Source organism: Rhodnius prolixus, unplaced genomic scaffold (assembly GCF_049639745.1).
Source record: "Rhodnius prolixus isolate KJV_2025 unplaced genomic scaffold, Rpr scaffold_10, whole genome shotgun sequence".
In the NCBI taxonomy this organism is placed as follows: Eukaryota; Metazoa; Arthropoda; class Insecta; order Hemiptera; family Reduviidae; genus Rhodnius; species Rhodnius prolixus.
Window position 1 is genome coordinate 27,387,402 of NW_027411615.1, and position 27,731 is coordinate 27,415,132.

General features: G+C 33.6%; 1 protein-coding gene across 5 annotated transcripts; it reads right to left on the bottom strand.

Annotated features, from left to right (window-relative positions):
• Positions 1–865: 865 nt before the first annotated feature.
• LOC141457094 (synaptic vesicle glycoprotein 2B) lies at positions 866–25,670 on the bottom strand. 5 transcript variants are annotated; one of them, XM_074133614.1, is made up of 13 exons: positions 25,557–25,670; positions 8,136–8,222; positions 5,891–5,935; positions 5,271–5,336; positions 4,675–4,836; positions 4,355–4,517; positions 4,143–4,264; positions 3,553–3,791; positions 3,050–3,216; positions 2,440–2,708; positions 2,167–2,326; positions 1,584–1,711; positions 866–1,497 (listed from the first exon to the last, which is right to left on the bottom strand). In XM_074133614.1, exons 2-13 carry the CDS (start codon positions 8,194–8,196, stop codon positions 1,442–1,444), a joined length of 1,638 nt encoding a protein of 545 aa, XP_073989715.1. In that variant the 5' UTR covers positions 8,197–8,222; positions 25,557–25,670; the 3' UTR covers positions 866–1,441. The 5 variants fall into 5 exon arrangements, with proteins under 5 accessions (XP_073989715.1, XP_073989716.1, XP_073989717.1 ...); XM_074133615.1 differs by lacking the exon at positions 25,557–25,670 and adding an exon at positions 17,494–17,708 and having other exon boundaries at positions 8,136–8,226; XM_074133616.1 differs by lacking the exon at positions 25,557–25,670 and adding an exon at positions 10,151–10,272 and having other exon boundaries at positions 8,136–8,226.
• Between the last annotated feature and the right edge of the window lie 2,061 nt (positions 25,671–27,731).

A 27,731-nucleotide genomic window follows, 5' to 3' on the forward strand; every position in this document is an offset into this window, starting at 1 on the left:
TTCGCAGGGGACACCACGAGCAGACGATCAACTTCACCTCCCAGTAAGAAAACTAATTGTCTTAAAAGGACAATTTTGTCATTCTCCTAAACTCATCGAAGACTGTACTTTTACTATTACAGGTTAGTCTATAAATGTAATGGTGAATTAATCCCAAAAAGTCGAAAACACTGCTTCAGCCAGGATTATCACAATGGTTGATGCCCACTCGGGACCATTCGACAAACAATCATAGCCAACTTTTCAAAAATCCTCTTCAAGAATTTTCTAAATTGCGCCAACAACAACTGTAATCGCTTCCCATTTCTTGTGTACCTGCTGATCATTCTTTAAATCTCTGGTGTTTAGAGGGTGGATAAATATGAAAATTTTTCAAAGTTCCTCCTAGTCATATCACTGAGTGGACGCTATGCATTTCGTAACCACTTCAAACTCTTTTCTAGTCTTTGTAAAATATTTTTTGCCATATAAGAAAACTAATATTTAGTATTCAATCTTGGAAGAGGTTCTGCAAAAATTATAGAATCCAAATCAGGAGAATTTCGCGAGTATGTGCAAGAGTCATTTTTTTCTTCTTTTTTTTCTCATTGGTTACTGTTGGGAATTGTTACGTACCCTCCCTCGGAAAGGAAAAAGGAAATACCCCGGAAGTTCTAGTCCTAGAAGTCCTAGATACCTCATTTAAGTATTGACAATTCTCTGAAAAGTAACCAAATAGGATTTTATCTTGTTAAAATTGCTATATATCAAGTTTATGCGTAAATTGTAATTTTAAAATGCAAATATCTCTTAATTTATAAAAATTAGAAAAAAAAAATTATTTTAAAAATTGTTATTCTAAGAAGAAATAAGCTACTACACAAAGGAACTCCATTTTTATTTTATTTTATTTTTTGCTCACTTGAACATCCAATGGAAGTCAAGAGAAAAATGCTTTGGAAACTTCATAGTTCATACTATATTTTTATAAAAATAAATTGTCATGATGTTTGTTGATCAAACAATCTAAAGCTTAAAATTTTTGCAGTATGCCATACGATTAAAATTTTTGCAAACTATATACAAGTGAACATTTGAACAAAATTATCAAAACTATTTAAATAATCATTTATTTGTAAAAATAAATTCGATGAGAAATACTTATTGTTTTAAAAAAATACATTACTTAATTATTCTACAAAACGTATCATAAAAATAAAACTTTTAATATTACAACATTGTTAGGAAGAGTGGAAAAATAAATACAAACTGCTAATATGAGAAATAACTTCGTGGCATTTTAAACATTTTCCACAAAAGCGTAACTTCGGTATTTTTAGAGAAGTTATTTTTTTGTTCATTGATAAATGCTAAGTACTTACTTATTTTCTATTTTGTCTTAATAAACTGCGAAATAGGATAAATAAAGTGCTTTCATTTTTAATTTTGCGAGAATTCTCACTCACAGCAGAGGTACTCTGGTTGTATTCGGAAGAAGAAGGCATAGAAGTCCTCCACCTGATTAATAACAAAATTTGGAGATAATTTAATTAAGAAAGTTAATTTAAGCTCTACTCTAAATGTTTATATGAGAATTCAATTACCAATTAATAAAGAGGCAACTATAAATGTTGGAGCAGGGCAGTACATATCTATCAGGGAGGCAATCACTACATTTCCAACTATTCCTCCAAATCTTGCAGCAGCCATAGATATTGCTACTCCGGTAGCTCTGAAAAATATATGAAGTATATATTTTTTTTTTTTTTAGAATTGATTAGCTATTTTTTCAGGGATTTTGGTGTCCCCGCGAACCCCCAACCTTACCCAACTTCTTTAACTGATACCCCAACATTTGACTTGAAGATCCATACAGTTAAGTGCAACGTTTTGGGTTTAGCAAATCCACAGGCTAACTCAGCGTATCACACATACAGAAGCAAAAACTAATTCATACTAGTGTATCCTAGAGCCTAGAGAGCAAAGAAATTGTTTGCCTCTTCATTGAGTTTATGCCTATTTTTTATCATATTTTACTCTAAAATTGACTGAAGCAGAAACAATGTATTTTACACATAAAACAGAAGTGTAATTTCTGAGTCATGGTTTAACTTAAAGGGTAAATACTTTTATAAAATCATTTTATTAATATTATTCAAGTTATCTAGATATCTCAGTAAAGCTCACCTTAGATTGGTTGGAAATATTTCAGTGATGAGACAGTCAAGTGCTGCATTTCCACAGCTAATAACTCCACTGAACACCGCTGACACTATTAAGTTTTGAGATTTGGTATGGACGAAAAACATGCACACAGCACAGATACCTGAGGTCAGGGTGCTGAATACTGTGGGAAACATCCTTTAGTTTAGACTATTGAGTTACACGGTTTTATTTACTAATTGTAAACTAATCTTTGATAATAATCATCTATAAGCATCACAAAAATGCAAACATTACCTAGAAAAAATTTACGCCCTAACTTGTCCATACATAATACTGCCAGAATATTGCTTGGAATTGCTGCTGCCACTGTTATAAAACTTTCCAAGAAAACACCGCTATCCATTTTGTCTGAGCAAAGATCAGCCGTTGAATGTGATCCGGTATTTACTACGAAATCTGTCACTTGGCAGAATGTAGCGCTAACAGTTCCGTTTGGATGTGCTCGAGAGAATTCATCAAAACGATTGAACATTTCTGGAAACCACATCATCAGACCATAGTACCTGAGAAAAATAGAAAGGCTCACATTAAAGTAGTTTTAATGATTGTTGAACTGAACTATGATTTTAAAAAGTGTTGAATCTGTAAAAGAAGTAGTATTTTACTTTTAGGTCAGTAATTATGTAGTTCATTTTATCTAATATATTAACTTCTATAAAAAATAAAGGTTTTCCTAATTGCAAATTTAAATTTTTTCTTAAATTAATATTTTTTTTTTTTAAATTTATGCAGATTCTTAAACTTTGATCCAGCCGCTAGGGCAAAAAGTTCTAAGTAATGAAATTGTCCATCATTTTTAGTGAAATATCATATTAATTATGCCCCAATAATATTACTAACTTACCCAATATGGAAAGTGAAGTTTATGGTAATAGAGATCAACGTAAATCTTAGTATCGGAGGCAAGAAAAGATTTTTATTGTTTGTCATTACATCTTGAATTAATTTCTGACAGATTGTTTTCTCGCCTTTAACATTTTTTACCATTTGACTCTGCTTCACTTCGGTTACCTTAACCAACAATATAATATTATATATTATATGCGAAATATCAATAGAAAAATAAAATTAATTCTTTATGCTAGGGAACAAAAATAATTTGTATGAAAGAAGCAATAAATTCTTGTAAATAGACTTTTTTTAGTGTAATGTAGTGACTGTCTACACAAGTTTAATTCATTTAAATCTTTAAATTAAATTTAGATCACACGAGGCTCTTGATATTTATTAACAAATTGATCAATTCGTTTTATTTTATCACATTGTAGTAGCATATTCATTATCATTTTGTAATTTGTACATCAAACACATTCTAAAAAATAATACTTTTAAAAAATTAGAACTTACCATATATGTTTTCTTCTCTTTCCCAGTATTGCTAGAATAAATATGTCTGAATACATGCATTGCTTCATCGTGACGTCCATTTGATAATAAGAATTTCGGACTTTCTGGTAAGAAGAAGAGAAGACCAGCCACAATGAAACTAGGTAGAGAACAGACCATCAGAAATATCCGCCAAGAATTAAATAAAAACCCTGGCAAACTTAATGTTAACATACTGGGTATAATCCACCAAGCCAAGCCTGAAACAGTAGACGTTTAGTTGTACACCATAAAATTGTTCTTAATTCCAATAATATTGATAAACTAATTTTATTCATTTTAAACTATTCAGATCTAAGTGCTAAGTTCACAATTGAATACTGAGGAATGAATACTTTGAGGGAACCAATTTTGTTCTCAACAAATTAGCTGCAGATTGTTCTGTAACTATGTAGTTTTCTTTTTAACAGATTTATTTTTTTCGGAAAAGCTGTTTATGTTCGCTTAATGAGGGATTTAATAAGGACTGACTTAATCATAAACTCAACATAGGCATATTTTGATTTGCACGTATTATGCTTTTATATAGATAGATGATTTATATATCTTACTTGCTACAAAAAGATTTCCAAGAGTCCAAAAGGCAGCCATTAAACTTAGCATAGAACCTCTTTTCTTTTTTGGTTGAAATTCGGCGAAGTAGGACCAAACTACAGGTCCACTGCCACCCAGTCTGTAAAGCAAAGAATGATTGTTAATTTCTTTGATTTTGAAAAGTTTAAGCCTTTCTTTTTAATTTAACAGGTTAAAAGTTGATACCCACGCAGCACCATTCATGAACCGCAGCAGCATGAACAGCCAGTATGACTGGCTGAAACTGGACGCGACAATGCACAGAGCATTCATAAATGATATGACAATTAGAACTCGTCTACGTCCTAGAGAGTCAGCTATTGAACCCCAAACATAAGCGCCAACCATCATTCCTAAAATAAAAATGTAAATTAAATTTGTATACATAAAATATTTTTAATCAAGAAATAAATATATCACAATGAAGTGCCTGAACCTATCATCGAATTACTGAAACATGCCTCAAATTAAAAGCCGTTTAAGATTGTTAACAAAATTAATAATACTTGCCTATAAAGATAATACTGTTTAACCAGCCCTTGGCATGTGTACTTAGTTCTAGATCACACTGTGCTGAAGGAAGTATGAAAGACATCGATATTACATCCATTTCTTCGGACGTACTCACAAAACCACAGACAAATAAAAGAAAATAATGAAACTTGCCGTAACCTGAAACATAATTTTTCTTCAAATAGCTTCAGTAACTTAAGTACTCGGTACATTAGTAACTTCATAAGTGAAAATAAAATTCTCTAAAACGTTTCTGATAATCTTTATCTTAGAAGATGCAATCCGGAAAAAATTGCCAGAATAAAAATTACATAATAGACAACATAATTAGTAAAAAAAGTAAAACAATCACCTTATTTTTTTCAGGGGTACTTACCGTCCAACTGTCAGATGGGGACAACACAATTTTACAAAACTAAAAAGATAGCTAATTGATTCATAAAGTTTGAATTGGGGAATGGTTCTTTATCTCTAATTTTATAAGCTTCATGAGATAGTTAAACCAATGAAGTAAATTACTATGCATTTTTTTTTATGTCACACTTTGTAATTAAATTGAAAATTCGGAAAATTCAATTTTATTTACAACATACCTGTAAGTTCGATTGCTTGCTCAAAATCAGCTGCATTGTACTCCAGTTCTGGACTGCTGGACACAGCTGCAAATTAAACATCAGATGCAATATTGAAGGAATATCAGCATAAAAAACAATTTCATTTTTTATAGTGTACCACATAGTTTCAACTTAATGTGCACTCAATGTTTTCATCGTTATCAGTTGATTAGAAGGACTATTATTATCGTTAAAATTGTTTCTAGATAATTAGGGAAACCTATAATTTACATTCAATGTGCAGCAAAAGAACGTTTTAAACTTTTACATTAGGGTTCTTATTTTTAATTAGGAAAACTATTCAGTTGTCATTCAGAAAAGTTATGTAATAAGTCAAGAAATAATTTTGGTGCAATAAGTTTAATTTTTCTATATTATTATTCTATTATATGAAAAAGAAATAGAGTTTCTGAAAAGTTTTATTAAAAACTATAGTTCTTTTACAGCTGCAGAATATGCAATGCAAATTCCAAACGCAAAAAATTAAATTTCTTTTCCAGGATAATAAAAGCCTTTAATTTTTTTTCCTTTAAATTATTATGTACATATATTATAAATTAAAATATATATTATATTTTTATGAATAAAAAATAACTTACCATCAACTTCATTAGCCGGTTTCTTTCCATTTAAACAATTTAGTTCTGTAAATAAAAGATTAAAGAAATAAATATCAAATGCAACTTTTAATGAAATTAATCTATAATTATTGCAAACATTTCATTCAGTAATACTGAGACAGATAATTGTAATAATTAACTATTTAAACAGTTATTTTTCGAGTTATGATGGTTTTTTTAAACTAAAAGTCCAATTTATTGTATTTACATTTATTAATTGGCCGCGCTTTAAGAGAACTATACCTTCAGAGTTGTTAAAAATAAGAGCACGTACAAACGTTTGTGCTCATGAAGAATATTTAAGAAAAAATAAGCAATTAAGTATGACAACTTTACAATGATTTTTTTTTTCTGAAAAATATGATCTGAAAAATGCTCTAGGCAAGTAAGACATCAGATGTTAAGGAGGCTTAAAAAAAGTCCCTGAAGATGGCACCATAATTTGAGAATATTTCGTTAGCTGGCTATTAAATAAATGAAATTTTTTTTAAATATTTTGTACTACTGGCTGTTTGAACTGCCGCACCGATTTGATTTTATTAAACAATACTTAGCACGAATCGTACAGACCGTGAGGGTGAAATATGGCAATTTGATGAATGAGAAATAAGTTTCCTACAAAATAGGACTTTTAATAATCACAGTGCAAGAAACTATTTAAATGTAAAACCGAAAAGGTAAGCTGAACGTGAATAGTGTGCGTATTGCTGTGAGTCTAAGTTCCAGTTTCCAGCAGTCTTGGCTAGAAAAGGAACAACTGAAGGAAATATGTGATTGATATGTGCCATCGTATTCCATTAAAAAGGGTTCATCTTATTAAAAATATATTGCTAACAAAACAAAGTGCCTGCCTTCAATGCAATACGATAGAATGTACCAGAAAAAAGACTAGCTCAGTAGTTATTTTACTGGACTCTCACGAAGAAAAACCTGGGTACGATTGCCTCCCTTTACATTTCCTGTACGTAGCAGTCTCTTTCAGCCTACTGTCTGTATTGCCTGAAACGAGAAACTACTGTCCGGGAGCCGAAAGGTACCAGGTAAGAATGACCTGAAAACTTCACACTCCTTCAATAAAAAATAAATTAGCAACAGTCGATTTTGTAAGGGTGAAGAAATGATTTCGCGTTGCAATAACGAAATTGAGGGAGTATAGAATCTACGTATAGTCTTAAGCCTACAATGGTTATTTGGTTGCCAAGAAAAACACATAACGAACGCTTTTTATGTCTTACAGTTATTAAATTAGTAATTCAAATTCTTGTTTGAAACAAAGAATGAAATGATAAAGGAAAAAAGAAAACAAGAATTACATAAATCATGATCCTCAATTAACACTAATTAAACATTTATTAATTTATTTATTAAAATTTTATTTATTTTTCTTTTCTTTTTTTCCAGCGAAGTGATGAAAGCCAATTTTCGCACAGTTTCTGATTTTTGACAACTTTGTTAAATTAGATCGTCTAACTTGGGAAATTAATGTCTACAGATAAGTTGAATCAATTTATCCTTCTACGTATTTATTATTTATCGCAGCAACGAATAATATAGTTTGCAAGTGTATTAAGAAATTCTATGGCTCAAATAAAAGAATTCTAATCATATAGTTTTAACAATGTTCTGGACAACATAAATCACAAAATATTTTGTATTTCATCATACAAATAAATTATTTTAAAGTCTGATTTTCCCCAGATATCAGTGTCAGATTCAAATCCGCATTAAGCTATCAAAATATATTGTTTCCCTTTTAATTCTAACGCTGTTACATTAGAAACGAAACAGATTAAATTCCATTTTTTCAATTAAATTATGAAATCTCTTTTAAGCGAGAGGCTTGAGGCCAAAGATAGCTTCGTTGGCCCAAACTTAGGGTCAGCCCTGTTCATGTTAAATCTTAACTCAGAAAGCATACGTACTAATTTGTTAGTTGTGACAAAAATGACTCCAATAAGAGATTCTAAAATGTAAATATGTTGAACAAATGAACTGAGATATTGTAAATTTGTTGTAGGATCAGCATGTTCACCACTATTCTTACTTGGGTTTAAATATAAAATATATTCTTACTTAAATATGAACCATTTCAATCTTCTGATTTATAAATTAAATATAATTTATTATTAATCCTCTTTAAAACTTTCTTTGTTCAATATATTTAGGATGACAAATAAATATAAGCAGTGCAGTCAGTTGCTGTGATATTACCTGTTTGGCTCACCTAATAGTGTTTTCTCATTGGTCACAGTTTGTGGATCTTCCACAGTTATCTTGAGTACCATTTCACTTTCTCCACCACGTTTCAGCTGTACCTAAAAGAATAATACTTTTTAATTTATAGTTAACAACAATAGTTAAGAAAAGTCGCAATCACGAGGAAAGATGTGCTTTATGTTTCATACCATAATGTCAACTTCAATATACAATATGTTTAAATGTTAGTTTAGAGACACGCTCAAGCACTTTTTGTTTTGGTTTCCCGATGAAACCTAATAATTTAAGTAAACGTAAAAGTGATAAAGTAAAAAAATTCTGATAGTCGTTCTTGTCATTCGGTAAGTTTTTTATTTTAATTTTTTGTTTTTGTTTTTTTTTATAACAAAACTGATATGTGCAGACGTAACTATCAAATACAATTTAATGAATTCTGAATAATAGTTTTATTGAGAATAAACGTCATGTTTTTATGTCACTACATAATTTGTTTGTTTTTCGTGACATACTTTGGCTTACATAAGATATGTGGCGCGTGTATGATTATATCATTTATTCTTTCTGGACAAATCGTGCCTCTGAAGAACAGCTCTTAACTGAATCCTTGATTCAATAGCACCCTTACAAAATAAATAAATAAATGCAAATATAAGGTTATCGATTCAACACTGGAATTTGTGGATAAGATCACAATGTAAAATCAGTGAGAGCAGCAACATTTCAAAATTATCTAAAAAATTATCTACGTTCTGGAATTAACGAAGTTTTTCACTATTTCGTAACCAGGTAAAGAGTAACTTTTAAGATCCTGATTAATGCCGAAGTTTTACTAGCCATTATATCTTGAAGTAAAAAATTGGATTCTTTATTAGGTAAGCTAATATTTCCTTACTCCTAATACGGTAGTTATTCTGCTTTCCTCAAATTTCTAATTGGTTTTCATTCGATCTGTAAATAAATAGAAACGTAACAGTCATATCCTCGCTGATAAAAAACAACGTTCACGATTTCCTTTGCCACGCATAATCCGAATGAATTGTTTTTTACATACTGAAACTGAAGATGCTTCTAACATTATATCTCTAAACACTATCTTAGAGTGAAATACAGCGAAATAGGCAGCACGCTCATTTGTTATAGAACTAATTTCTTTAATTTTCTTAAAAGGTTCATTACCTGAGAATTAACTATTTTAACTACATTTCATTCAGTTTGATAATGTGGCGTTTATTCACTGTCAAGCAGTAAATATCTCTCCAACATATTTTAGGAAATTTTTTAAGTTGTTTTGTGACATTGAAATTGTTTTGAAATGAGATCGAAGTCTTTGTTAAGGTGTTCTCTTTGCTTAGAATTAATTCATTCTTTTTATTCCAGCCGCTAATCAAAATTGATTAAGACGAAGATTTCCTTTCGTCCGCTCCACTGATAGGTGCCTCTTTCTGCGGCTATGTGGTTGAAAAGAGTTTGAAATAAGTAGATGTAAAAAGGTAAAAAAGACTAGGTTTTATTTGTAAAAGTCAGCAAGAAATTAATTATTTTTGGAAGCCTAAATTATGCACGGATACGATTCACAGCTGGGGGATACTAGATTGAAAATAATGATTTTAATGAGTAAATAAGCCCGTTCCTGCTATTATAATTCAATCTAGGCTGGCTAGTTTCTGGTATTTCAAACACCTAATATATTTATTAAACTATGAACTTATGAACAGATATTACCTTAAAACAAATGGAAATTGGATGATAATGTAAATTTGGAGAGAGAGTTTTCATTTTGAATATATTGACCAAAGTTGCCATAGGTCCATTGTGTAATTTCCAGTCATATTTCAGAAAGTAATAGTTCAATGATTTCAGAATTAAATGTTTACTGTAAGCCCAGGACAAACTGAAGACAAACATCTAAAGAATTACCCTCTTACACATTACTTGAAACTTAAGAAATATGAAACAAATATTGTCCAGTCTTGGGAAGAAGGAATGGATTCACAGAAATTGAATAATTCACTTTAGACATACCTAGTAACTGAGCCATTGCAGAAAGCCAATTTGACAGATTCAGCGTAATTATTACCGTTCATATTCAAATTAATAAAAACTGCTAGAAATATTAAAAATAGAGGAAAATACAAAATAAAATATTGCAAAAACCATTTTTGAAATAAATATAAAAACGAGAGCACAGACATTTAACAAACTAATTTAAGTTAGTGGGGTAATTGTTTTAGAGTTCTTTTTTTTTTTTTTTTGAATAATTATTTGATAACGAAATTAAATAAGTAAGCCACTGACCGCCATTTTGATTTTTATCGCATTAATTAGCTAGTAAAAGCCTAATGTACAAGGTAAATTAAAAATAAATTTCTATTAATTAAATAAAACAAAAATTGTAGAAGTAAACAAGCACGATGCTATGATAAACTGTTGAGAACAGGTTTGGGATCGGTTTTTCTCAAAACCAGAGAAAAACCGAAATCACTTTTTCCACCTCAACAAAGGAATTTGAAATATTTCTATATTTCAGAATGAAAATATCTTTTACCTACCCGGAAAAGAGTTAGATTTTTCAAACATAAAATTAACGAAGTCGATACATATTACGCAGAGTTTTTAGTTCTATATACACACAAACCTAAATGAGGGTCGTTTGAAAAGTCCGTGCAAAGTCAAAGAGGTAGCACTACTGGCGCGTATCGAGGTTATGTTTAGTTAGTAGCATCTCTTGGAAGAACACACACCAAGTTTCAGCCAGATCGGTCTATTTCTTTGTGTTTGGCATTCGTTTGAATCGAGGAAGTCGAGTGATTTTCAAAAAATGGACGAAAAAGAATTTCGTGTATTGATTAAACACTACTTTATGAAAGGCAAAACGCCTCAGGAGACTAAAGAGAAGCTTGATAAACATTATGGTGACTCTGCACCTTCGATTAGAACAGTTCATAAGTGGTTTCAAAATTTTCGGAGTGGCCATATGGGCACAAGTGACGCTGAACGTTCTGGACGCCCTGTTGAGGTTACTACTCCAGAAATCATTGTTAAATCCATGATATGGTGATGGATGACAGAAGAGTGAAGGTGCGTGAGATTGCTAGTGCTGTGGGCATCTCGAATGAACGGGTACATAATATTTTGCATCAACATTTGGACATGACAAAGCTATCCGCAAGATGGGTGCCGCGATTGCTCACGCTTGACCAAAAACGAAATCGTGTGAAGTGTTGCAAGGACGGTTTGCAGCTGTTCCAGAAGAATCCGCAGGACTTGAAGCGTCGTTTCGTCACTGTGGATGAAACATGGATACATCACTACACTTCTGAGACCAAAGAACAATCTAAACAATGGGTTACCAAGGGGGAATCTGCGCCAAAAAAGGCGAAGACCGTTCCTTCGGCCGGAAAGATTATGGCGACTGTCTTTTGGGATTCGCAAGGAATAATCCTCATCGACTATCTGGAAAAGGGTAAAACTATCGTATTACAGGTGCATATTATTAATCGTTATTGGACCGTTTGAAAACCGAGCTGCAAGAAAAACGCCCACGACTGGCCCACAAAAAAGTCCTTTTCCATCACGACAACGCACCAGCTCACACCTCAGCAGTTGTGGTCGCAAAATTAATGAAAATAGGGTTCCAACTCGTTTCACATCCCCCCTATTCTCCAGACTTGGCTCCCTCGGACTACTATTTGTTCCCCAATATGAAGAAATGGCTGGCGGGAAAGAGATTTTATTCAAACGAGGAGGTGATTGCAGAAACGAATGGCTATTTTTCAGACTTGGACAAATCCTATTATTCGGAAGGGATCAACAAACTAGAGCAGCGTTGGACGAAGTGTATAAGCCTAAAAGGAGACTATGTTGAAAAATAAAAAAGGTTTACCCCAAAAAATTAAGTAGTTTTTATTTTTGCACGGACTTTTCAAACGACCCTCGTATATATATATATAACCATTGTCTTCTTTTTTTACTTCTATTCGGAATTGTAGGGGATTTCCAGAAAGACTACCACTCTTCACTAAGCTAGACCTTTGTTCTGCCATTAGTCCTTCTTTCAGCTTACTTCGTAATAATTTTTAATCTTTTTCAGGTGTGCCTCTCAGGTTATTCTTTCTTCTTCCACTCAGTCATCTGTCCAATTTTTGTCTTCATTGCTGCCCTACGGAATGCTCTGATTTCAGCCATTCAGCGTATGTGCCCAAACCCTTAAGCTGCCCTTTTTTCAAAGTTTCGAAGCCGAAATCGGACTTTCTGGCTCTTTCCTTGTGGATAATATTCAATATCTTATAAGCGGCATATCACAGAGTATCTCAACTCTGATATTCCGTTGCTTCTGATACGAAGGTTATGGTGAAAATAGGACAGCCAGAAACGTGACAAAATCAAGTTCCTTGTCTTGTTTTTACAAATTTCTCAAAATATATTCTCAAAACAATTTTTTTTGGGGGGGGATAATTATGTGAAAGCAGAATCATTTCCAGTTTAAAAATAAGAATATTAAAATGCTAAACTTTAAGGTTGCCATATTGTACTGTATTATTTTAAATTTTATTCTCTGATCGATTTTTTTTTTTTTGAGCAATGAGTAAATTCTGCTGTTAGAAAGTCGCAAATTCAATATTGTATGAACTTCTTGAATGTTATTTCAAGTACGAAGTAAATTTAGAAGTTTAATTACATATACTGACTTCATAACTTCATACAATTTTAATTCTCTACATAATTAATAAATTGTTCAGTGTACACACTTAAATGGCATGTCTGCTCATAATTTTAGATTCCCTGCTGCAGAAACTTTCAATTTCTTATTAAATATTCCTAAACTGGATAAAGCAGCGACGAAATAAGTAGATTAGAAGGAGAAGAGGAAAACATTATAACGTAATTGAGCTCGTCCATCAGCAAATAACCAGTTTTACAAAAAAGAGAACAAAACGAAAAAAAACACCTTAATAGGAGTTAGTTTTCCTTATTCAACATTAAGCTAGATAATTTCACGGCCTTCCTAGAATCCTGATAAACTGTGACTGTTTATCAGGATTCTAGGACAATTTGTTGAGAGATAAGTAGCTTTCTAAATTGGGCTTACGGTGAATCTCTCTTCTCAATAACATTCAAAATAGCTCTCCTTATCTTTCTCAAATTTGCTGTACCTTCGGTGCCGCATTATTTTGGAATAAAAAGGATATTGTTTAAAAATTCGTGTATATTTATGTTTCATTTAATAATCGATTCAAGAAGTTCCAAACAAAGTTGCAAAACTGCGCAATTAAATACCAATAAACAATATATCCATTGCCCTTCAAAAAAAAAATAAAAAAAATGGAAAAAAATTGTTTGTAACCTGAATGTGATATAAAAACTAAACAAAAAATTCCCATTTAAGTAACAAAAAAAGTTGAGAGCAACTGTTAAGGAGTGGCTATGATTTTGAAGTGAGTTCTCATGTTAAAGGTGTGGAATTTTTTTTAAAAAATTTGCTGACAGTATTTAAAAACAAAAGCTTAATAATGGATGTTTTAACTTCCAATAAATTGCAATCAAATTTAGAAATTTTATTAAATTAGTATTTATCTCTATTAAGAAATTACCACCACGCCCTCATGCTTCATTTTATTTTTTATTTTATCAGTAAATAAACTAACTTCTCTTAAGAAAATGTACTGCAATTGTGCGGATAGTTGATTAATCTAGTGTCAGCCAGAAATTCTCTTTTGAAGTCATTTGTGAACGTAAAAGTGGATTTTATATACTGAATTGTGTTAGTAAGTATGACCACTATTACTCAAAAATAAAGAAATTGCAGCAAGTTCAATTTTTTGTAGATTAGGTGCTAGTTAACGAGACACGGCAATAGTTTTAAGACAAAATATAATGTAGATCAAGCGGGTATACCACTTAAATGAAAGGATTTTACTTTCTGTTTAGATTTTATCAAACAAATAGCTACAAATGGGTAAACATTTTTCTTTTACTAAAATAGCTCCTTTGTAGACCAACTTTTTTTTTCTGGAAACAAATCCCATTAAGGACACTTCTAGAAAAGAGATGGTTACGCTTCTTTTTTCTGAAGTACCAAAGAGGGGCTCACCCAAAATATGTTTTTACATGAGGAGGGATGATTTGTGAAATAAATCCATTTTATAACTTAGTTACAACATAATCACTCTCTTAATGAGGTTATTACTGAGAATATGTTAAAAAATAATTTAGGCAACATGATCTCTTTAAGCAATAAACAATAACATTAATAATTTACAGTCATCAATAACTGAGTCATAGTTTGTAATTACTTAAAACTTTTGCGGTTCTTGAACAGTTCTAAGACATAGCAGGGATGTCCAACGCTAATCCTATGTGATAATATCAGTAAATCAAGGAAAACTAGATTTTAAAAAGAATCAGTAACAATAATGTGGGCTAGGGAAGGGATTAGCTATGCGGTTAGCGTACTGGAATCCCCCCACGCGGAGGTCCCGGGTTCGAAACCCAGCTGCTGACCCTTAGATTTTCTCTTCCTAAGAGCTTTTTACAGCTCACTGTCCGGTGATGGAAAGTATTGTCTGTAACGAGAGGACACTGTCCGGAGGCCGGTAGTGCACTGAAAAAAGCTCCGGGCGCCAATAACCTTAGATGTTGATGCGCCTCAAATAAAAATAATAATAATAATAATAATTTGGGAGGGAAGGGATTAGCTATGAGGTTAGCATACTGGACTCCCACGCGGAGGTCCCGGGTTCGAATCCAGCAGCTGACCCTTAGATTTTCTCTTCCTAGGAGCTTCTTACAGCTCACTGTCCGGTGATGGACAGTGTTGTCTGTAACGAGAGAACACTGTTCGGAGGCCGGCAGTGCACTGGAAAAAGCTCCGGGCGCTAATAACCTCAGATGTTGATGCGCCAACAAAAAAAAAAAAAAAAAAATAATAATAATAATTTGGGAGGGAAGGGATTAGCTATGAGGTTAGCATACTGGACTCCCACGCGGAGGTCCCGGGTTCGAATCCAGCAGCTGACCCTTAGATTTTCTCTTCCTAGGAGCTTCTTACAGCTCACTGTCCGGTGATGGACAGTGTTGTCTGTAACGAGAGAACACTGTCCGGAGGCCGGCAGTGCACTGGAAAAAGCTCCGGGCGCTAATGACCTCAGCTGTTGATGCGCCAAAAAAAAAAAAAATAAATAATAATAATAATTTGGGCTGCTGACATTACAAGAGACTTTAATTCAATGAAAAGGGATTAGCTCAGAGTTTAAAGTACTGGTTCGAAACTAGCAGCTGAAATTTTTCTCTTCTTAGGAGTTTCTTAGAGTTTACTGTCCAATAGTAGACAGGAGAAAGGCGCCACGGTAGCCGAACGGATAGTGGCGAGACCTGTAAAGCTAAAATGTATTGTGGTACTGGGTTCGATTCCCGGTCTTAGGCCTTGGGTTTGATTTAATGGTTAATAAAAGAAATTTACAGTAAAGTAAGTTTGCTAGTCGCCTCCGTCCACGTCACCTAATTGGTAGTTGGAGGTTAAACCCGCCTGAAAAAATAGGCGATTACTTTACTTTAATAGTCAGGAGAAAACACTGTCCGGAGGCTGGCAGTGCTCTGAAAAAAAAAAGGTCCGAGCGTCAATGACACCCAGACTGCCTGGCTGGTCTTTCTGATAATTATTGTCAGGGTGACCAAGTTAGAAGAAGAAAAGCGTAACAAGTTGGTAGCTTGTCTGGTCATGGAGAAGCCTCTTCATGGTACCATCAAAGGAACGTCGCCATTTTATGTCTAAGAAAATGTTTTATTAAGCAACTATTAAAGACAGCCAGAACCAAAAAAAAAATTAAATATTAGCCAAAGTTGCCTGCGGCGTTGCTCCAACAAAGCCGAAAGGCCATTCGGAAAGATCAAGGCTTCTTGAAGGGTCATACTCGTGGCTAACTGAATAAACTCATGCATGGGCCTATAAGCAGATAGCGTTCGAAGATTTGACAAAGAAAAGATTTTTAGTACCTGATTTTACCAGTCAGTGTAAAGGGCAAAGATGGCTGAGAGTTGGGTACTACAAACTATTCCTTTAAGCCGTATCCAGGAAGTTTCTTACCCAACTCTTACGTGTGTCTATCCAAACAGAATACCAAAGAGGTGACCTATCTTGAGGGTGTCACTACAAATCTTTTGGTCGCAGTGGGTTTCCCTCTAATGTTTCATTCTAATGGATATTGTGGCATTATCAATGTAACATTAATAGTGAGAATTATTATTCTTGTTCATCTATTCATTTTTTTAAATTTAAGGTCATTCCATTTGTAAGGTCATTGGCACCTGGAGGTTTTTCTATACTCTGCCGACCTCCAGACAGTGTTCTCTCGTTACTAACTGTCCTAGAAAGGTTATAAGGGTCAGCAGCTGGATTTGAACCGACGATATCCGCCTGGGAATCAAGTACTCTAAAACACTGAGCTAATTCTGTCCTAGAATATTATTATTATCTTTGTAATTTTAACAGCCCATTTTTTCAGGGGTACCGTCTTAATGTAATAGATATTCCATTTTCACAATTGCCTACTTGATTAAATGTTTATTTAGAGATACTTTATAATCTTATTTAATTAACCTTTTAAGTGGATTTTAAATTATCAATTTACAATAAGCTAGAGATATGTATTTTCAAGTTTTGTTTTTTTTGTAGTAATTATATCTGAAGGTCGTGAATGTTTAGTAAATAGCACTGCCTGGTCAGTTCATAATTCTTGCAAAGCAATATTCTGATCTCTGAAGATTCAAAACTTTACAGATATCACAATTCTCTGACTACATCTGGTTAAACATCTTTCAAGTAATTAATGCGTGTCTTTTTCTCATACTTCTTATCTTTATTATTAGACACCAGTTTCTAGTCAGTTTACTTGAAACAATGAGTGAGAAAATGGTAATTTCGTTTATCTACAGACTCTTTGCTACTTCTGTTTGACCCAAAAAAGCTCCTGATGCCCATATCCTTAGATGTTTTTATTACAAAACAAAACATTTCAATTGGTTCAGAGAGAGAGATCAAGAGGTAATCTATCTAGGCATTCGCTTCTACTTGGAATTTGAATAAAATTAATGCTGTGGCAAAAAATACTTTGGTGTCCAAACATTATTTAAGAAAATTATTTCGTAAAATAATAAAATCAATAGAGTTGCTTGTTTCTAGACAGAAAACATTCAATTAAGAAGTGAAAAAGCCGGTTAATAAAAGGTTAAAAAAACTACCTGCTCTTATTTTGGGGCAGCAGACATAAATGAGTATAGAAATGGGCTTTAGTTACATCTAACCCAATAGTTTAAATGAATCACTAATTAACTAATCTACTGTAAACCAAAATGCATATAATGTTTACCTTTCAATTATTTTAATTCCAAAATTAAACACTGTCAACTATTCAACAATTAGACAAAAAAATTGCTATTATTTTCTACGGCAATCACACAGCATGTAATTCTTACTAATTTCACAATAACTTCACAAACATTAGAATAGTTCAATGGTGCAAAAAAAAATTAAAAAATAAGAATTTAAAATGAAAACTTTTTAAAGAGCCGATATGAACACAGTAATGAACTAATTGGCACTCACATTCGCGCATATATATATATATATATATATATATATATATATATATATATATATATATAAGTATATATACATAATATAAAACAGGGGTTAATAGCGCGGGCCCCTGCCAGCGCAAGGCCATGGACCCTAGTTTGAGGTGTAACTTATATAATAAAATCAGAAGGAAACTCAATTGAAAATTAAAAATAATAGTTAATTATTATTTGTATTAGTATTTAATTAACAAATAAAGTATTATTAACTGGTGCTGGTAGTTATTTAATAGCTTTAATTGCTTCACGTATTAACTTATTAAAAGTGTAATCATCCCTCCGGACTTATGGCCTCTAACTTTGTTTAACAAACTAAATACTAAAACATTTTCTCTATCCGTTTTTTTTTTAACTTCGTAAATAAAAGATTTGAAATAACTGATAAATAATAATATTGCTTTATATTAAGTAGACAGCATAATATTTTTTCTTTTAATTTCCTACAATATTTAATAGTAATAATTTTTAGTAACTCTTAAACGCGACACAACACTAATCTGGAGATTCATGCACTACACAGAAACTAAAACAGGCCTACCAAATTCCCAAAATAGCTCTTTCCTCTATGTTCCTCTAAAAAAAAAGGGGTTCCAAAGGCCCGCGGGCCACATGCAGCCTCCTGTGGACATTTATCCGGCCTCCGCCGAACTTCTGGAAGGGGCATCACTTTCATTGGTGGTCAGTGAGAGAAGCACTATATGTGGCAGTGCCGTAAAGCGCTGCGACGCTCATGTACAGTACTACGAGGGTCGTTTGAAAAGTCCGTGCAAAGTCAGAGAGATAGCACTACTGGCGCATATCGAGGTTATGTTTAGTTAGTAGCATTACTTGGAAGAACACACACCAAGTTTCAGCCAGATCGGTCTATTTCTTTGTGTTTGGCATTCGTTTGAATCGAGGAAGTCGAGTGATTTTCTCACGCTTGACCAAAAACGAAATCGTGTGAAGTGTTGCAAGGACGGTTTGCAGCTGTTCCAGAAGAATCCGCAGGACTTTAAGCGTCGTTTCGTCACTGTGGATGAAACATGGATACATCACTACACTCCTGAGACCAAAGAACAATCTAAACAATGGGTTACCAAGGGGGAATCTGCGCCAAAAAAAGGCGAAGACCGTTCCTTCGGCCGGAAAGATTATGGCGACTGTCTTTTGGGATTCGCAAGGAATAATCCTCATCGACTATCTGGAAAAGGGTAAAACTATTACAGATGCATATTATTCATCGTTATTGGACCGTTTGAAAACCGAGCTGCAAGAAAAACGCCCACGATTGGCCCACAAAAAAGTCCTTTTCCATCACGACAACGCACCAGCTCACACCTCAGCAGTTGTGGTCGCAAAATTAATGGAAATAGGCTTCCAACTCGTTTCACATCCCCCCTATTCTCCAGACTTGGCTCCCTCGGACTACTATTTGTTCCCCAATATGAAGAAATGGCTGGCGGGAAAAAGATTTTATTTAAACGAGGAGGTGATTGCAGAAACGAATGGCTATTTTTCAGACTTGGACAAATCCTATTATTCGGAAGGGATCAACAAACTAGAGCAGCGTTGGACGAAGTGTATAAGCCTAAAAGGAGACTATGTTGAAAAATAAAAAAGGTTTACCCCAAAAAATTAAGTAGTTTTTATTTTTGCACGGACTTTTCAAACGACCCTCGTACTTCCGATGATGCGGGATGCACGTATCATGGCTCCGAAAAATAACAGCAGAAGTAGGAAGAAAAAGCAAAGCACTGTAACTAAACCAGACATTGACCATCTCATTAGCCAAAAGCAGGTCCATAATTCCCACAGAAATATTGGGCAGTTTGGTGATTTAAATTTACTTGTTCATTATTTTAAACATTCTATTAGTTCCCGTTTTGTTTTTTTTTTACTTTAAAATAGTTTTGTTTTATAGTCCGGCCCTCCAACGGTCTCTAAAACATCAGTGCTCTAGGCTTTTCTTATACATACTTCTAATACATAAGGCCATGACTGATTTAAGCTTGCGCCGTATGGATGAGCCTAGTCGGTACAAGTAGATTGTAAAAGCTGCAACGTTATGTCCAAACAATATTTGCTACATATTGTTTTGGAAGTCCCATTATTCAAATAGAATATATAAAAGCCTCAGGAAGCTGGAAGATTCCACGAAGAAAGACTTCAGAGTCAGGATAGTACACACATAGCTAGAGAATCTACGAACTTACAGTACATGGAAACAATAAGTGCAATAAACAATAGGAGACACTTTCTAATTTCACAAACATCTAAGATAATATTAAGTTTGCATTTTGGTACATTTTTTCAAGTCAGAAAAAAATTGATATTTTTCTTCTTAAAAAAAATAAGTTACACTTAACTGGACATTAAAAAAATGTTTATTATTTTAGAACGTTGTTGATAACTTTTATAAACATATTTTTTAATTATCTTAAAAAATTGAGTAAAACTTAATTGCTTAATTAACTTAATTTGCTTTACAGTGCTACCAAGACTGTGATTCAGCCATTCTAGTTTCTTCAGACAATAAAATATCTTACGATTATTGAGAATATTCTTTCAAAGGGTTCAGATTTATCCTGCATAGAAGGTGAAAATGTATTCTATAATTTTTGTTGATCAAATTTTGCTTATAACCTTCAGCACATATGTTTGGACTTTTGTTTATTTTCGACGCCGGGACCTTCTTATCTTAAAAACGGGACGTACGGTAAACTTGTAATTAGTAAAGTAACGCCATTTTTTTTTTTTTCAGACGAGCTTTACGTCCACAAATTTGGTGACGTGTGCGGAGGCGACTAGCAAACAGACTTTACTGTAAATTTCTTTTATTAACCATTAAATAAAATCTAAGGCCTCTAGAACGGGGAATCGAACCCAGTTCCACACAATACATACTTTACATGTATCGCCTCTAAATCCAATCGGCTACCGTGGCGCCTAAACTTATAATTAAAGATTATACAATTTCAAATTTTTTAGGTCTTTTTCAATAATTTAGATGAAAAATTAATATACTCAAACTTCTTAAAGTTATGAAGTAGGCAACAACTTCGTGATCAGAGCAAAGCAAAAGTACTTTTTCTCATATTTATATTTCATTTGAAGTAGATTAAAAATTGGTGTAACTAGAGTAATGAGTAAATAAAATACGAAATTGTTCCTTCCATTACATTATTGACCCATGAATTCGTTTAAGCGGTGAATGATATTAAGTTAATATTTACAGTTTTCTATAACTCAACCAACCCGCATAGCCACGCCCTGAAGAAGGCGATAAATTAACCGAAAAAACGTTTGGCCGTTGGTAAAAGACGGTGTGCTTTTTGTTCTGGACCGATTCCTCGCTAATTGAATCCTTAATGTTAGGATTAACGTTTGAAATGTTTATAAAATACCGACTTTACTCAATCCATTAAATGGAGAGGAACATTTTATTTATTTAAAAATAAGTGGTACTCTTACAATTAGCGATGTTTATTATCAGTAATATGGATTTTGTGTTTGTGCTATTTGCCTTACTTAAATAAGAAATAAAATTAATGATTAAATTACTGAACGAATAAAATTATTGCGAAAATCTATAAATTACACAGTTTTAATTGAGAGAGGTCGAAGGTCCACCCGTAACAACAACTGTATTCCATTAAAGAGTGGATGCAACACCTTTAAATAAAAGAAATTGCCTTTTCCAAACTTTCTTACGTCTCTACTCTTCTCTTTCATAATTATTTAACGCATCCTCCAGCTTTTTTCCACTATTTTAATTTTATAAATACTATTGTCACCTACTTTCAACAGAATAATAACCGACACAAAGAAACTAATGGTAATTGCCTAGACGGTCGCAGTAAGTTCTGCCAGATGAGATCACTAATATCACTAATGTAAAGGAGGTAGCTTTGCAGAGGGATATAGAGTAACGGACGAGAACCGTTGTATTAAACATGGTACGGCCGTTGGCCACGGAATTTAGTGCCAACAAGTGTTTGAGGCAAGGAGATGCACTATCTTGCCAACTTTTCCACCTAATTCTGGAGCATCTGATACGCAAAGCCGGAATTCATGCGATCAGGCACAATATTTCACAAGTCGACGAAGATTTTGGCCTATGCAGATGATGTCTATATCATAGGCAGGTCCTTCAGAGAAATGGAAACCGAATTCCTTAATCTGGTCAGAGTTGCTGAGAAGGTGGAATTGAAAGGTAATGAGGCCAAAACTAAATATATGCATGCAGGAGGACCATAAGAGCTTACTGATCGTTTGGATATAGGAGGCTTTAGTATTGAAAAAGTGAACTCCTTTTCCTACTTAGGCACCATCGTTACAATAGATAACGATGTATTCGTAGAGGTCAAGAAGAGTGTGGCCTAGGCGAAGAAATGTTCCTTCAGAATCGGCCGACACGTAAAGAGCAAACTTGTATCTTGGAATACGAAAGTAACCCTCTACAAGACGCTCATCCGGCTCTGTTCTCACATGCGGATCAGAAGCCTGGGTAATAATAAAAGCCGATGAAAAACTGTTATTAAGGTTTGAAAGAAAGATTCTTCGGCGAATATATAGACTTATTAGAGAGGGGGAAAACCTGGAGAAGGCGCTCTAACGCGGAGCTGATACACCTATTCCAGGCCCACGGACATTGTTAAGGTGGTTAAATTAAGTAGGTTGCGATGGGCAGGCCATATATAATTAGAATGGCAGATAATGAAATGTCCAGAAAAATAATGGAAGAAAATGGCAGCTCACAAGAAGAGTTGGACGCCCTAGGTTACGATGGGTTGATGGTGTCAGCGAGGACGCCAAGAACTTGCTGAACACCCGCAATTGGAAAGCTGAATAAAGAGGACTGGCAGAAGTGGATCGAGAAGGCCAAGGCCCATTGATGGGCTGTAGAGCCGAGTAAAAAAAAAAATATAGTGTAACGAAAATTAAGATGGTTTGGTGTATAATAGAGCTACGCAATTACAACCTGAATCATCTCTATCACTAATCCTCAAAGAATTGTAATCACGAAAGAAAAGTTTCCCTGAGGAAATGAGAAGAAACTGTTTTGGCAAAGCATTTAAGGCCTTCTTGATCCAACTCTCATTGTCCCTACCAAGAAGCGTCACTACTATGGAGGAAAAAAGTTATTTTAATAGAGATTACAAAACTATTGATATATATTTTTTTATTTTTTTAACTTTTAACAGGAAAAAAAAGTATTTATTTATTGCAGTGAATTAGTTATTTCACGCAAACGAATTTCCCTGAAAGTACTTACTGCGTCGATTATCTATTAACGTTCCTTGCTAAATTTCAAGGCCTAATAAGGGTACCGACCTAAATATTTATAATTTTGTGCATATTTGCACTCAAAAAATATATTTCTGATAAAATCTGCTACCCCGATTGCGATTCCCTAGGGACGGTTCTCCTGTTTGGAAAAGCTAGCTAGCCAGCAAACTTTTAAAACAGATGAAGACCGTAAACGTAAGAATTATTGCTATACTGAGTTCGGTTTCCGTTATTGGTCTCAGATTTTATTAAAATGTTAAAAGGAATAATGTTTAGGACACGTTTAATTGATTTTAATGCGCTAAACCTAATTTGGTAGCTTGAAGCCTGCCTAATTAGGCTTTTACTTTATTTAAATTCCTATACAAACCAGAAACGTTAATCAGACTGCCATCCTAATCCACTCTGCCGCGATATAGCCTCCTACAGAACCTTCTACAACATACAGACACAGAAGTCTAAAACATATCCTACTCTAACTTTCTACAATAGCTGCAGGTTTTTCCTCTCCTTTTTTCCTGCATTCCAATCCTCCTCACCTAACTTTTCTCTTATTTACTTAGCTAAGAAGGTTGAAATGTTTTTTTATACAGTTATACTTCTTTATTTATTTTATGTATTGTATATATTTTTTATAATAAATATTTATTCTTCATCAGAAACGTTAATACGTACTATCGCCCTGCACATATGGTTTACTTAAGTTTAAATTTTTTTGTAATTTTAGAATAGTTGCCAGTAATTTATAATTGTAATTGGACCTTCGGTCAATGACAAACAAATAAATTGCTATTAGAGAATATGGTAAGAGAGTTTCAATAAGATAATGAGATGTATATGACGGCCAAATTGTTCCAGCAGTCAATCGTATCAGTGGTATACTTTATTGGTTAAATTATGAAATGTAAGAAGCCTAGAAAAAAAATTAGGCGACGAAAATAACGGACGAAAATAATTACAAATTTAAATTCTATTAAATTTAATTAAAATTCAAGCTATAAAGTAAACAAAAACATAACTACCACACATAACACATAACATAACATAACAGAACATACGTAATAGTAGTGAGAGAGAACAGAAAATGAAAGAGAAAATAGAATAATATATCATTTCTAAATAAATTAAAAGTAAATAAATAAACTAGAATTATCTAACCATTTATAGTTAGAATTAAATTTCGGAAGTAATACTTGACCTTCCAGTCATGACTTACACTGCGTAAAAGTGGCCGAGGGCAGACCTGACCACGCAAAACCCAATATCTCCTTCCTGGCGGAGAGAAATGTTGGAAAGGCGGAATGAAATCAGCCTAGACTCCGCTGAAGAGGACATACCCCCCCCAAAATGATATATCATTACTATGTTTTTATTATTTTTCTTCTTCTATCTAACCAGAGTACAAGGTTTAAGCAAATAAGTTCCTCTAAGAGCTTAAAAAGAACAGCATAATTCGGAGAAGTTCCATTTTATTCATAACGATAGAGGGTAAAGCAATGTTTATGTTCTCTCAATTAGAGATTTTGTAATAGAAAAGGTTCAGCTGGCCTGACTGTTCGAGAGAGAGATTCACTAATCGTGGAAACATGTGAAAAGTGCGTGAATACGCCAATTTGGAAGATGGACTAGCAGGAGGAAGACCTCACCAAAGAAAGCCAACGCTTTCTTTTTATATTCAACAATTAAATAATTGCTTGTAACCGAACCAGGTGTTTTTTATTGATAATTTTTAGAGCTATTTTCTTAATAATTCTGCCAGAAAGAAAGAATTTTTTAAGAAAATATGTGGAAAAAGGAGTTGTACGTCTAAACATTTTGGAAAAATATTAGGGTTAAGGTATAATCATGATTAACAACAAACTGAACAAACAAATGGCACATACACACGCCCATTTACATAAATAAATAAAACAAATACAGTAATTCACAACAAACAACTGAATGAATTGTCAGATCTTAAATTATGAGATTTTATTCGGTACAGGCCAGTTGCCCATTTCAATCTGAATGTAAGTTGCGTGCACTTCAACAACAATCCAACTCAGAGCTTCCCTAATGTGTTCAAGGATATGGGAAGAAAACGAACAACAATAAATCTTAATTACTTAAAACTTTCTCTTCTCGTTTTAAGAGTATTTTTTAACAAGAAATTTTTTTTTTTAGATATTATAGGGCTCAAAACATGTTATTGGGAAGAAAACTCAACTTTGACTATTTGAGTTTAATTTGACAATTTAGTTTGTTTTGACTGGGGGAGAAACAGATGCGTAGTACTACTTGGTGTTAAATCTTTTTAAAAGAGGTATCAATCAATTCCAAATATTTTACCCTCTAATTTTTGTAAATAAATAATTGATTTCTTAAATCGCTACGTACTCCACAATCGAATCTAAACCTTATTTTGTAATTCTTCTTTTTTTAACAAATTTCATCGTGTAAATTTAGTTAAAATTTTCTTTGCAAAATTTGGTATTAAATTAAACAAAAATCAATTTTTATATTCAACAATTAAATAAAGAGAAAGGTACCTTAAAAAAATGGTATTTTGACAGAAACAAGTGATAAGAGACATATATGTAGATGACGATCGTCCACTGCACTGTGATACAAACAAGATCCTTGTTATCCCCACTGTGGTGACCGGAAAGAGTTAGACACAATGATCTAACATTTGCCTTGTGTGCGAGCACAAATCGTGTTACTAGTAATTTACTCTGATTAATTCAGCTCATTGACGGTGTTACTTCTGTGAAAAAGAGAAAGAGATAAAAAATTGAAAAACAAATTTTGAACAAAAAAACAAAAAGTATTCAAATTATGGAGAATGGCGCAGTAATTGTGTTTTTTTGTCATTGAACGACTGGAAATTTTCTCCTGAAAAAGAAATGGAAAAACAAAATCAAGTTAATTAAGATTAAATAACTGCTATGAGGCGCCGAAGTAGCCCTAGTGGTTAAAGGTTAAAGCTACCATGTGTTGTGGTACTAGTTTAGGTCTTGGGTTTTATTTAAAGGTTTATATGATATATTTATGGTAAAATATGTTTTGCTGTTGTCTCCTCCGCCCACGATACCTAATCGTGTGGTTGGACGTAAAGTTCGGCTGAAAAAAAAATAGTCATAACGTATAATTGTTGTGGTTCAAGCTGTGATCCTCACTCAATGTTACCAGGCTTTCAAAGAGTTTTCTATGGATTTCAGCCATTTGAAGAGGAATAGTTGGATTCACCAACTTCGAATATGTTGTCCAAAAATTAAGCTTTATAAAGTCGGAATATTCTTGAATGATCATATTCTTAAATCTGGTCAAAGTAAAGGGAAAAGTTCTCTATCGATACAGTTAATTCCATTTCTTTTACCTTCATCATCAGAGTTAGAAATTAATTAAATGTGGGGACAGAAACTTATCTTACTTGGTATTCCGTTCAAGCCACCTGTATTTCGAGTAATCACTTCAAACAGAATATGTTAAAAATGTGGTTAGCTCTGTAATGCTGATATTATAATTTCAATCAATAATACTCTTAGAACGAATGATTCGTCACTAAAGTGTAAAGCCAGTAACCCAGAAACTAATTAAAAAAAAGGAAACCTTTTAGTGATGTAGACCTCTGGTCTGGTCACCCACATTCATACATCGCAGTGTAAATAAGCTTCCCTCGTGGACAGCATACGAGGTGTGTTCAAAAAGTAACGGGAATTTTCGTTTTTTGAAAAAAATATTTATTTATTCATCTACATTAATATTGTCGCCTTCAAAGTAGTCCCCTTCGCATACAATACACTTGTGCCAGCGCTTTTTCCAATCCTCGAAACACTTCTGAAACTCGATCTTTGTGATAGCTTTCAGCTCTTTCAGCGATTCGCTTTTAATGTCATCTATGCTTGTAAAACGACGGCCTTTTAATGTTCTCTTTATGTTTGGAAATAGAAAAAAGTCACATGGAGCCATGTCTGGCGAATATGGAGGCTGGGGCATCGTTAAAGTTTTGTTTTTGGCCAAAAATTCACGAACAAGCAATGAAGTGTGAGCAGGTGCATTATCGTGGTGCAAAATCCATGAATTGTTTTGCCACAAATCCGGGCGTTTTTTTCGGATTGCTTCACGCAAACGGCGTTGAACTTGTAGGTAGTACTCCTTATTGATTGTTTGACCTTGTGGCAAGAATTCATGATGCACTATGCCATTAAAATCGAAGAACACAGTGAGCATAACCTTCACATTCGACCGCACTTGTCGAGCCTTTTTCGGTCTTGGCGATCCAGAATGCCTCCACTGGGACGATTGAGCCTTAGTTTCGACATCATATCCGTAAACCCATGTTTCGTCACCTGTTATAACACGTTTCAGTAGATCCGCATCGTTGTCGACTTCATTGAGTGACTCTTGAGCAACTTCCATTCTCCGCTGTTTTTGTTCGAAATTCAACAATTTTGGAACAAATTTTGCTGCCACACGTTTCATACCCAAAACATCCGAAAAAATTTCATGGCATGAGCCAATTGATATGGCAACATCATCAGCGACTTCTCTGATTGTGATTCGGCGATCGTTCATAACCATTTCTTTCACTTTTTTCACGTTTTCATCGGTTGTTGATGTGCTTGGACGTCCAGGTCGTTCGTCATCTTCAACGTTTTCGCGGCCATCTTGGAAACGCTTATACCACTCGTAAATCCTTGTTTTACTCATAGCAGAC